General features: G+C 45.8%; 1 protein-coding gene across 1 annotated transcript in view; it reads right to left on the reverse strand.

The window, feature by feature from the left end:
- The window catches only part of LOC110328587 (aromatase), a 26,139-nt gene extending 22,093 nt beyond the window's left edge, over positions 1-4,046 (reverse strand). Inside the window, exon 1 of the mRNA XM_021208009.1 lies at positions 3,884-4,046. Coding sequence (XP_021063668.1) covers positions 3,884-4,028 — 145 coding nt within the window. The 5' untranslated portion in view covers positions 4,029-4,046. The remainder of the gene's footprint in view (positions 1-3,883) is intronic.
- Positions 4,047-11,686: the final 7,640 nt, after the last annotated feature.

Below are 11,686 nucleotides of genomic sequence, written 5' to 3' on the forward strand. Positions count from 1 at the left end.
GGGAGGAGGAAGAGAGAGAGAGAGAGAGAGAGAGAGAGAGAGAGAGAGAGAGAGAGAGAGAAATATGAATGTTCTACCAGGAAGTTTGGGATACTTAATGCCCAGCTCTATGTCACCTTAATTCATCCAAAAATCATTTCCTGGGACCCTAGTTTAGCTAGTTCCTAGTTCCAAATCAAGGTCTAGAGATAACCATAAGTACAATTACTCTATATTCTTGCAGAGTAGTGAAGGAGAAGATGTAAAAAATATAAAAGCAAATAATTATAACACATTATACAAATATCTATGTGCATATATTCCTTAAATTTTCATGTAAATCTTGAACCACAGATGGGGAAAATATGAGGGAAGTATTCTAGTTGCTGCCACATTAGGCAGCCCTCAGCTTCTCAGACTGGCAATGTTTCTCTAAGCATAGACTGATTTCATTTCGAGAGTCCCTCAGCCCACCCCGCAGGAGTAGTAAATACTTCATTGTCCACTGATGTCACCAGAGAGCCTCCTTAAAGCCGATAGCTGGGGACACTTAGCTAGCTGGAACCTGGCCTTCACACCTATGGATACACCCTCAAGAGATTTGTGCACACCCCTTTTCACAGCAAGACTGTTGTCCCTAGGACACCAGCTGGAGTCATTGTCTGCTCTATGAACCGTGAGATTTTCGTAAAGCTCAAGAATGTATAGCAGTGGAAAGGAAACTGCTGACTTAACAGTAATGGAAAGGAGCGAGGGAGACAAACAGTATACAATCTATTGATAAAATATTTAAAACGAGACAAAAAAAAAATCTATACTGTCTGACGGTGTGACATTGGGTCCCAAACTGTAACAAGGCAGTAATTGTTACAAGAAAACATTTTACCTCTGAAAGAGACAGAAGGGGAAAAAACGAAGGAGGGAGAGATGGGGAGAAGGAGGAAGAGAAAGAGTGGAAGAGAGGATGGTGTGAAGACCATCTGTAACAGTTAGCATCCTATTCCTTGAGAAAGACTCTGAGAGCAAGTCTGTCATCACCTTGTTCAGTTTTCTGTGAAATATTTTCTTAAGAGAAAAGAGGGACATTTTGCCATGTCTACGCCTGAGTGCTGCGTGTCATACTCCATTGTATGAGATGCCCAAGAGAGAATATATACTCTACGGAGAGAGAACCAACATCAAGACTGGGGCAGCCTTGTGTTCGAGGAAAGGAGGGTTGCCAGGGAGAAGGCCATATATCCTGAACTAGAGGACTTGGGATATTGATCGGAATTGAAGTGACCCTGCCTCCCACGGGAACCAGTCTTTGCTCCCCAACTTTTGCAGCCTCCTTCCCCTCTGTATCAGCCTGCCTTTCCACGTCAGGACCCCCACCCTTGTTCCTTGCCCATTCCTTGCTCTTAAGCACCAGATCTAGCCAGACTTCTCAGCAAGCATAAATGACGAGACTTAGACCCCCTCCCTGAGCCATAACACATGGGCTAAGACCTCTCCTCTTCAACTCCAGTTTCTCCTTCTAAAAAAAAAAAAAAAAAAAAAAAAAAAAAGACGTTCTAATAACCCAAAAAAACAAAAAAAAAAAAAAAAAAAAAAAAAAAGGCACTGACACCACACATTACCAGACAGTGAGCAGGAAGCTGCCTTAACTGAAGTTTACTAGGTAAGGGCTTTTAGTCACTACAGCTTTTAAATTCCCTTAGGCTTTTTAGGACCCAGAATACCCTCAAACTTGTGAATCCAAGAGCCCAGAGAGCCATTATTTGGGAGCAATGACAGAAGAGTCAGGAGGACAGATCAGTTTTCTTATTTCCTATGCCTGACAGGAGCCAGAGAATCCTGGGCTGTGCCTCTGTAGAGAACTGACCAGACTTTGTATTTGCAAAGCGTGAGTGTGAGGTAGGAACGCACAGTCTCTTTTTTCTCCTCAGGGCTCCTGTCTTCCTTCTAGCTGGGCATCAGCAGACCATTTCCCTCCTCTGGGATTTAACCCTTTATTTTGTTTGGACTTTCTGGTTTCTCTGACTTGTTAAACCGTGTTACTTGGCAACACAGATCATCCGGGGCTTTCCCCTTCTAACACGCGAAGGAGTTGGGCTTATCTCTGTGGCTCCCAAACTTGGCTGATCATGAAAAACCACCAAGGAAAGGTTTTACAGTATCAACCCACAGGCTCTACCTCAAACAGGACCACTGTGCTGTCTAGGTGACTGACACCGAAGACAAGCAGTACCAAAGCCCAGGAGCGGTAAATACAGGAAGTGACACCTCCTTTCCTGACCCAGGCCCCAGACTGTCGGTTCTCACTGTGCCTCTTTTTAAAAGTATATGTTTTAGCCAAGTGTAGTGGTACATGATCTTAATCCCAGCACTCAGAAGGGAGAGGCAGATAAATCTCCGTGAGTTCAACACCAGCCTGGTCTACATTATACAATGAGTTTTAGGCCAGCTGAATGGCCAGGGCTGCATAGTCAGACCCTGCCTCAAAAAACAAAACAAAACAAAACAAAACAAAACAAAACAAAACAAAACATCAAAACACCCAACGACAACAAAACTGTTTAAGGTTGCAATTCAAACACTCTGGGGAAGGGCTTGGGAATCAGAGAGTAAGCTAATTTCCTTTAAAGTTGTTCTTATACTAAAATTTGAGAACTATGTGGCTACCTTGACAGATTCAGTGCTGATTTCTTATGAAAGAGGCTGGACTTTGACACCCGAGCCTATGACGGGGAAACAGAGGTGTTCTACTGCACCCTCCCCTCATCCTTCACCTCATCTACTCCTTTCCCCTGACCAAGGAGCTCATCACTGGAAGGGAAATCTGTGGCAGGGAGCATCCAAGCCAAAGCCATGGTTACTGGAGGCTTTCTCCTCCGGAGCTGACACCACCAGGTAGAAGTCAACACACGTAACGCAGTGTTCAGCTACCTTAGAAATTAAAGTGCCGGGCTGAACCAGATAGATGGGCGGCTATGGGGAAACGTGTCAGAAAGAATCCAGGCACAGCACTTGGTCCGCACACTCCCCAGCGCAACTACCACTTCCTGTTGCCCCGTGCAGGATCTCAGGACATTTGTGAATGTGTGTGGTCACTGTGGTATTGGGATACCCTTGTTGGATATCTTATGGAGCCAGAAGCTGGTGATAGCTGTGAGGAACTCACACCTAAACTGAAAGACACTGTCTGAAATGTCTGTTTGTTCTGAATTAACTTGATAATTGATCATTTTCAGCCCTGGTGGCAAAATGGTTCACTGAGATTATCAGAAGAATTATATTAGTCTCTGCTTTCGACTGACCCAAAGACCTTTGGATAATTCTGTCAGGCTGTGGTGCTCCCAGAGAATGGGTCTTGTCCCTATTCTTCTCCCAATACCCAGTTCTCATTCAACCCTTATGGCATCACCACGCTGCCAATAAGAGAAATGAAGGATAAGATTGAGAGAAAGGATAAACGCAAGGAAGGGAGGGGAAGGTGTCCCTGAGGACAGAGGGCAGAGGAGAAGGAAGAGGACATGAGGGAGGGCAGCCCAGAGATGCTTCGCCCACAGAGCAGAGGTGCAATCCATTAGAATCTGGTGGTGGTTGTTTTAACTTAACCAAAAATTCTAGAATTTGACCCTGCCCACTCCATCTCAAACCTCCCAAAGCACTTTACAGACTGGAGGGAGGATCTAACACCCATTTGTGATGTGGTCATCTGTCGTGGGCAGGCGATCAGTTTGCCATTTCTTAATCTTCACAAGCCCAGCTTGTGAGCCGTGCTTTGAGCACAGCTGCAGTTTTGCTCTTTTTACAAAATAAATAAACAAATAAATAAAATAAATGAATAGATGTGCATGCCATGGACCAAAAAGCCCCGCGAAACTCTTTCTGTTAGTGTAGAATTAAAGCAGCGGCTTACCTGGTATTGAAGACGAGCTCTCACAATTCCAAATCAGGAGAAGGAGGCCCATGATCAGCAGGAGTGGCATGGCACTGGCAGTCACAGTTTCCAGGACCATGATGGTGACATTATACTGCATGGGGTTCAGCATTTCCAAGAACATCTTGCGCTATGTGGCCTCAGAAGGAAAAAAATGTAAAGTTCTATGGGAAGAAAGTAGTGGTGGGGTTAGAACGTAACCCGGCGGTTTGGCTGTGGCTCCTGTCACTTGGAAGGGTGCTGGACTGGAGAGATGGGCATTTTGTTTTATAGTGATTGGACACTTAGACAAGACAAATTTGTGGTTACAAGTCAAAACAAGGATGGCCTTGGGAGGCTCAGGTTCTGTTCAACAGTTGGGTCTGATAGAACCTTATCATCTCGCCCTTGAGTTAGTAGAGTGACGTGCTCAATTGAGAGTCAACTCTCTGAAGTTCATTCCAGAGGAACAATCACAATGCTGTGATTTCATCAGCAGCATTTGCTGAGGCAATCCTCCTTATTAAAACCAAACTCAAGTAACAAAACAAATCAAGAGCAGGTAAAGACTCCCGCCCCCAAGACTAACAACCTGAGTTCATCCCCCCAGGACACACACACACACACACACACACACACACCCTATAAATACATAATTATAAAAATAAATCAACACACACAATGTCCTAATTTCTACCCATGATCAAAATTATTTTCCCAGACTTTACCCTTCTACAGAAAGAATGCATTTCTTGGACACCATCAAATTGTTCAGTCTTCATTACGGCGTCTATGAAATTCAAGATATGTTACTCATGGCAGTCTTTGGTGGCTTTAATGAGGGTCTAGAACTAGAACCATAGGCTGGTTAAACAGTGTTCATGGGGGTCAGCAGGAGAGGCAGTGGGGATGGAGGGGACACAGAACAGGGAGAATAAAGAGGGAGAAAGAAGGCTGGAGAGACGGCTCAGTAGTTAGGAACACTGGCTGTTCTTCCAGAGGTCCTGAGTTCAAGTCCCAGCAACCACATGGTGGCTCACAACCATTTGTAATGGGATCTGATGCCCTCTTCCGGTGTGTCTGAAGACAGCAACAGTGTACTCATATACATAAAATAAATAAATCTTTTAAAAACAAAAGGGGGAAGAAAGAAAAAAAAAAAACGATGGAGTGGGCAGAGAAGGAGAACAGGAAGAGTAGTGTGCCCTGCACTGACTCGGGTGCCACTCAGCCATCTGCTCCTAGTCATGGCTCATGCCCTGGGCTGGTCATTCCTCTTTAGGCCGAGCTGCTGGACCTGCCAGTTTCAACAACAGCATGCTGAGTGTGTCTTCAGTCAGGTTTTATCAACAACTCTTACAGGGAGGAGCTTTAGAGATGGCAGGAGTTCAAAAACAAAACAAACAAACAAAAAACAAAAACCCTAAGTTTGAGAAGCTTGTATCATTTTCATCAAATGCGTTTTCCAATGGCAGATGACCCACTCCAAGCTTACGTAGATAGAGGCAGAAGTTTGGGAGACTTGCCATGATTGACTTTGACCTCACGCTGGAACTCTATGTCCACAAAAGTGACTTCAAATTGGACATCAGGAGCTCTGTGGATCCCCTGATGTGCTGCAGAAGTTTTTGTATGGGCTCACATACACTTTTTTTAAAAAAAATTTTTTTTATTTTTATGTGTGTGTTTGCATGGGTGTATGAACATATTTATGCAGGTGCTTGAGGCCAGAAGAGGGAGCTAGAGTCACAGGCACTTGTGAGTTGCCTGCCATGGCGGCTGGGAACTTAAAGTGCACATTCTGTGAGCAGCCAGCACTCTTAGCTATGGAGTAGGGTCTCTCCAACCCCCACATGCACGTTTGAGGGGAGAAAGGCCATACCTTTCACCAGACTCTAGGGCACTATGTAATAACATTTCTCCCCTGATCTCTATGCAACCTTTGGTTTCTAGCAATCACAGAAATTTCACAATTGAATTCGTTCAGTTCGTTCATCATTTGTTAACTCTACCATTTCAATAATAATTAAGTTCAAGACACTGTAAAAGTGTTTGTGCGTATGACAAGCAGCTTAATTGTTACAGTTTTCCAATTGATCTAAGTGGGAAATGAAGAGCGGGCAGCTGTTTGTAGCTGCTCCCTTTGTTAATGAGTAGCTACTTTGAACAGGTTGAGGTTTTTTTTTTCTCTTGCAGAGAATAAGATGCTCAATAGAAAAAGGAAGCAGGCCAACTAGATAGCTTAGGGGGTAAAGGCATTTGCAGCCTGTATTTGAGCCCTGGAACCCACAAGGTAGAAGGAGAGAACCAATTCTTCCATTGTCCTCTGACCTCCACAATGGCACAGAAGCATTTGAACACACACACACACAATTAACAACAACAAAAGCACATACATGCAGCTATTTCCTATGAGTGGAAATGTTCCTTCCTGGAGGCAGTCAGGAAGCTCAAGATTTGGGAAATTCAGAATGCCACATGGTTTGTGTGATCCATTTCCAGCATTGTAGAACTGAGAAACGAGGGTCGGTGTGAGGAAATTCTCTTTGCTGGAGATGCCTGCCGATGGATCAGAGGGTTTGTGGTGTGTCATTCTCTCCAGTGTCCCCAGGGTCCCACTTTTATGTCCCTCATTCCTGAAGACAACATAACCTAGCCATGTTGGCTCCCCCTCGGTGCACCCCTTTCGTTGGGTTCTCCCAGGGGAAATGACTCCTAAGGTTGCCACTAGAAGCAAGACACTTGTAACCTTGACTCCCTGGGGTTGAGGATCTTGAAAACATAAACACATTTATCGAATGGTTTTTCAAGTGAGTGACAACTTCTAGAGAGAGCTGAGAGTCTTTTGTCTGGAGAACATTCTGTTCTAAGAAGAAAGGGACTGTTTTGTGGAAGGCTTGGTAGAGGTGGATGGGAAAGCTTGATGCTAAGAAAAAAGAACCATTAGCAAGCAAGAAAGAAACAGACAGACAGACAGACACAGAGAGAGACAGAGACAGAGACAGAGAGACAGTGAGAAAGCTAGGACCTAGAGCTCCAGAAGAGGGAGATATGTGGAGCACACTGGGCCTGGCACATTCATATAGACTGTGGTTGTGGTAAAGATGCTGGAGTTTTTCCTAAGAGAAATGAGATGCTAACTATGTGTGAAATGAGAGGAAATGAAAGGTGTCACCAAGGAACAACAATATGAACTAATCAGTACCCCCTGAGCTCGTGTCTCTAGCTGCATATGTAGCAGAAGATGGCCTAATTGGCCATCATTGGGAAGAGAAGCCCCTTGGTCTTGCAAACTTTATATGACCCAGCACAGGGGAAGGCCAGGGCCAAGTAGTGGGAGTGGGTGGGTAGGGGAGCAGGGGCGGGGGTGGGGTATAGGGAACTTTCGGGATAGCATTTGAAATGTAAATAAAGAAAATATCTAGTAATAATAATAATAAAAGAAAGGTGTCACCAAAATTCCTTCCTTGAATATATAAACAACTACCCCCTCGTCAGAGGTCCTAAAGACAATCGGAGGTGTGATTCCATCACAGCTCACACTGGAGAGCCAGTGAGCCCACTGGGCTTACTCACAGAGATGTGGACGAAAGGTTACAGGCCAGAGCACAGGTGGCCTTAAAGCCCCCACACAGAAGGGTCTGCGCATGGCTGTTGACATGTAAATGAAACCCCACCCTAGTGCTTCCCACTTTATATAGTCCAGCCCCTCCCTGACTTTGGGTGCAATTAGGGCAGAACTGCATACAACTGGATAGGAGGAGTGGCTAGATACGCACACGCAAATCCCATGACCCTCCCACCCCTCCTCGAATGAGGAAATGTCAAAAATCAACAGGCCCAGCTGTGATGATCTTTTTGCAAGTGGGCACAACTCAACTCATGAAGATGGCGGCAATTTGATGTGAAGGGCTGTCCTGTACATCAAAGGACAATGATAGAAGTCAATAAGATCACATCTTCAGAAATTTTCAAACACACTGGCTGCAGAGGAAAGAGTATCACAGGGGTAGTGAGGCACACTGACAAACTTTTGAGGTTGAAAGGAGACATGCTGGTTATCTTCCACAGTTCTGTACACACTCTTGTTGACCCTGTTCCAGCAAATTTAAATCAAGACCATTTACATCACTTCAAAGATAGAATGTCTCTTGACCCATCTGCCTCCTTGAGCCCACAGCTCTCTCTCACAAGAGTGTTAGGAACTATCCCTAAGCTCTCAGACTGGAAATTTCGACTTTGAGGGATAGTGGTGCCATTCCCTGAGATGGAAAAGCTTTTGAGTTCCAGGAACTGTTCAGACATGCGCAGATGCTAATGTCTGGGAGCTCAGGCAGGGGCAGCTCTGAGCAGAAGATGGCAGTAAAATGTGTAGGTGGAAATTAACCCCTGGGCTGTGGAAAGCACCATTCAGTGAAGCCGTTCAGACTGAGAATGGTCTCAAAGGACACCAAGATTTAATGGCAGAAAGAGGGAAACATGAGGAGAAAAGTGAGTTAACAGAAAACACATGGCAGACGGGGCCCAAGAAGCTGGGTACCTGGGGAGGCAGACTTAGAGAGCATCCTTGATGAACAAGGAGATACAACTGATACACAGCAATCGGTATGTGTCCAAAAAAGCATGACTCAAAAGGCATCATTTTTTTTAAAGTTCTATATTTTCTCCCAGTTTTACAAAAAGAGTAGACAGTGTAGAGACAATGTCACTGGTCCCCTGATCTGACCTCATGGCTAAGGCAATGACTAATCTCTCTTCTGGGATGTCCCATCAAATGATGAACACTCTGGTGCAATAGTCACAATAACCTTATAGAATATACTCAATGCTATACCTCTATCTTTCTTAGTTTTTGTTTGTTTGTTTGTTTTTGGAGACCACGCTTCACTGTGTGATCTGTGCTGGCCCTGAGTGCGTGCTCCTCTTACTTCGGACTCCTGAGTGCTGGACAATGAAGCTTGTGTCAGAGTGAGCTGTGAACACCAACCTTTCTGACTTGGAAGTTCCCTCTGTGCCCCCACTACTCTTTTCGCTTTCTACTTCCTGCAGTTCACTCTAAAGAGAGAATGAACATGCCAGCTTCTCCTCCCTCTTTTGTTTTCCCCCACCTTCAACCCTTCTCTCTTCTTGCTAGCTTCTTTTGCTTTCCAACAAATCACTTGTGCCCATTGCTTCTCTTTGGACATGTTTCCCAGCCCCTACTTCACCACATCACTGATGCCCATCTTCATCCTCTTTTTTTTTTTTTTTAAATTGTTTTTAAAATTATGTGTATGTGGCTATAATGTGAGTGCAGGTGTCCTTGGAGGCCCGGAGAGGGCATTAGAGCTCCCTGGAGCTGGAGTCACATGCAGTTCTGTTAAAATTGGGAGCTAGGATCCAAACTTAGATCCTCTGGAAAAACAGTATTAGTCTTGTCCCCAAGCCCCTGCCTCTTCTTGATCTCACTGTGTGGCACTGGTCTCCATGCTGCTCCTCTTTATGTCTGTGCTAAGAACTGCAACAAGCCTTCCCTTCCCATTCCACTCCTGCACTGACCTGCAGCAAACTTTCCTTTTGGCTCCCACTCCTTAAGTCTGTGCTATGGCCTGTGTGTTAACCTCTTGGTGGGAATTCCCTCCAGTCCCTCCTTGGCCCCACCCCATCCACCTCTCAAGCCCCAGCTGCCCTGCCTACACACAGCCACTTAGATGCCCTCACCAGGACTCTATGGTCACGTTGAATACAAATTTGACAAGCCTCCTCAAACCTCCAGACCAGAGCCTTCTTGTATTGGCTTCAGAATCATGGTGCCTCTCACCCTTCCTTCCCCCTATCTTTCTGACTGGTTACTCCTCCTTTTATAGCCTCCCCACCTCCAGTCACAGCACGGTATTTCCCCAAAAGTGTCCTGAACCTAAAGAAAGATATTCTCCTTTATTTCCTTGGTCTTCTGGCCCATATTTTACTTGTTATCAGTACAGAAATGTTTAATGGTTGAATAATTATGATGTCTCCAGAAAAGCCATTTTTCATGTTTCAGAAACTGATTTGATAGATTTATTTATTCATAAGTTGATAATATTCATAGAGCTCCTTTAATCCACAGAGTATCCTTGGGCTGCCAGCGCTGCCCTTAAGGTTCTGTAAGGTTACCCTCATGGCTCTGCCAGCATCCTGGGAGCAGGAGACCAATTCAGCGTGAACCAGACACTCCCTATAGCTTCCCTCATGGGCCTATGTCCTTGAAGACAGAACCCCCCTACCCAAGGGGATATAGAGCCCCTTTTCTGGTACCTGTAGTGGGCAAGACCTGAAGTCCTTCCTTTTCTACTTGTACAGCAGCCACCCTGGCCCTATCCAGCTTCTTTCTGTACTCCTTGTTGTTCCTAGCACTTCAACCTCCACCTGCTCTGGCTGGGAGAGGTTGAACTTCTAGTGCCCCGGCGGTTGCTGGGACCCAGCCATGCCCCAAGGGTTGATGGGACCTAGCCATGCCCTGGGGGTTGGTGGGACCTAGCAATGTTCCAGAGGTTGATGGGACCCAGCCATGCCTGCTCAAGGGGAAGGAGGGGTGTAGTTTGTTTTCCTATTCTTACACTTGCCCATTTTCTGGTACTCAAGCCCAGACCCAAGGCCCAGAGGATCAAAGATCCTTCTGCGAGAGACTACAGTGGGCTAGCCCCGATTTAACTTAACATAGGCACTCACAGTACCTTCTGCTCAGTTCTTGATGACAAGGGACTCACAGCAGTGAGCTGAATGTGATTCATATCTTCTTTCTAGGTTCTCTAGTATTTGATTCGTTTTTAAAAGCTCCCGTGAAAAATCTTGAGGGTTCCGTCAATCCTCTCTGGGTGGCTACAAGTTTCAGAGCCTTCAGGGGCTGAGCAGGTGACATGCATGTTGGGGGGGTATACTGGTAGCCACATGACATGGAGTAGCACCACCTTCCTCTAAAACTAACAGGTCCAATGCCAAAGGAAGTCCAGTGCCCACTCAGGTCTATTTACAGCTTTCCCTCAGGCTCAGCAGTGGAGTTAAATGCCATAGCCTTCAAAGAACCACATCGTGGGGTCTAACCGTTGGTGTCTTTTCTGAAATTTGTTCAGTCATGCCTGACGGCCAGAAGGTCAGCTGACCCTCCTAAGATCAGCTCTGTGAAACTCACTCTATCTGTAGAGATGTTGAGAATAATAAAAATCATTTATTTCTACTTAGCCTTCAGTTTTAGATGTTTTACTAAAAAACTGCTCAAATCTCTTTAAAGTCAAATGGAGTATTAACTGATTAAGATTTGTAGCTTTCCTTCTGTTTCCCCTTCTGCTTCATGGGAGTTCCTACAACGACAGGAATGTGTGCCTCTCTCCCTCGCAGTTTGATTCCACTTCCTGAAACGTACCCAGGCCTTTAGATGTGCTCCTTCAAATCTGCGGCCAGAGTCTGCACTGCATATTAGTACTCAGGCAATTCCGCTGCCTGCCCCCGGGGACCTAGCAGTTGCTTACGTCATCACCTACCACCAGATGGGACAGGTGCTTGCATCAGGATGGAAGGAACTGCCAGCCACTCCAGGACACCCACCCTCACCCCTCTCTCTCTCCTCTCCTCCCTCTCTCTTCCCCTCCCTCTTCCCCTCCCTCTCCCTCTCCCTTTCCCTCTCCTTCTCTCTCTTCCTTTCCCTCTCCCTTTCCTCCCTCTCTCCCTCCCTCCTTCCCTCCCTTCCTCCCTACCCCCGTCTTCTCTACCCTCATGGCTCTGCTCTCACCTACCTTTATCCTCTTCCCCAGGTCCTCACTCCTCTCCCTGACCCCCCAACAAACC

This window comes from Mus pahari, chromosome 10, assembly GCF_900095145.1.
Source record: "Mus pahari chromosome 10, PAHARI_EIJ_v1.1, whole genome shotgun sequence".
NCBI classification, from domain to species: domain Eukaryota; kingdom Metazoa; phylum Chordata; class Mammalia; order Rodentia; family Muridae; genus Mus; species Mus pahari.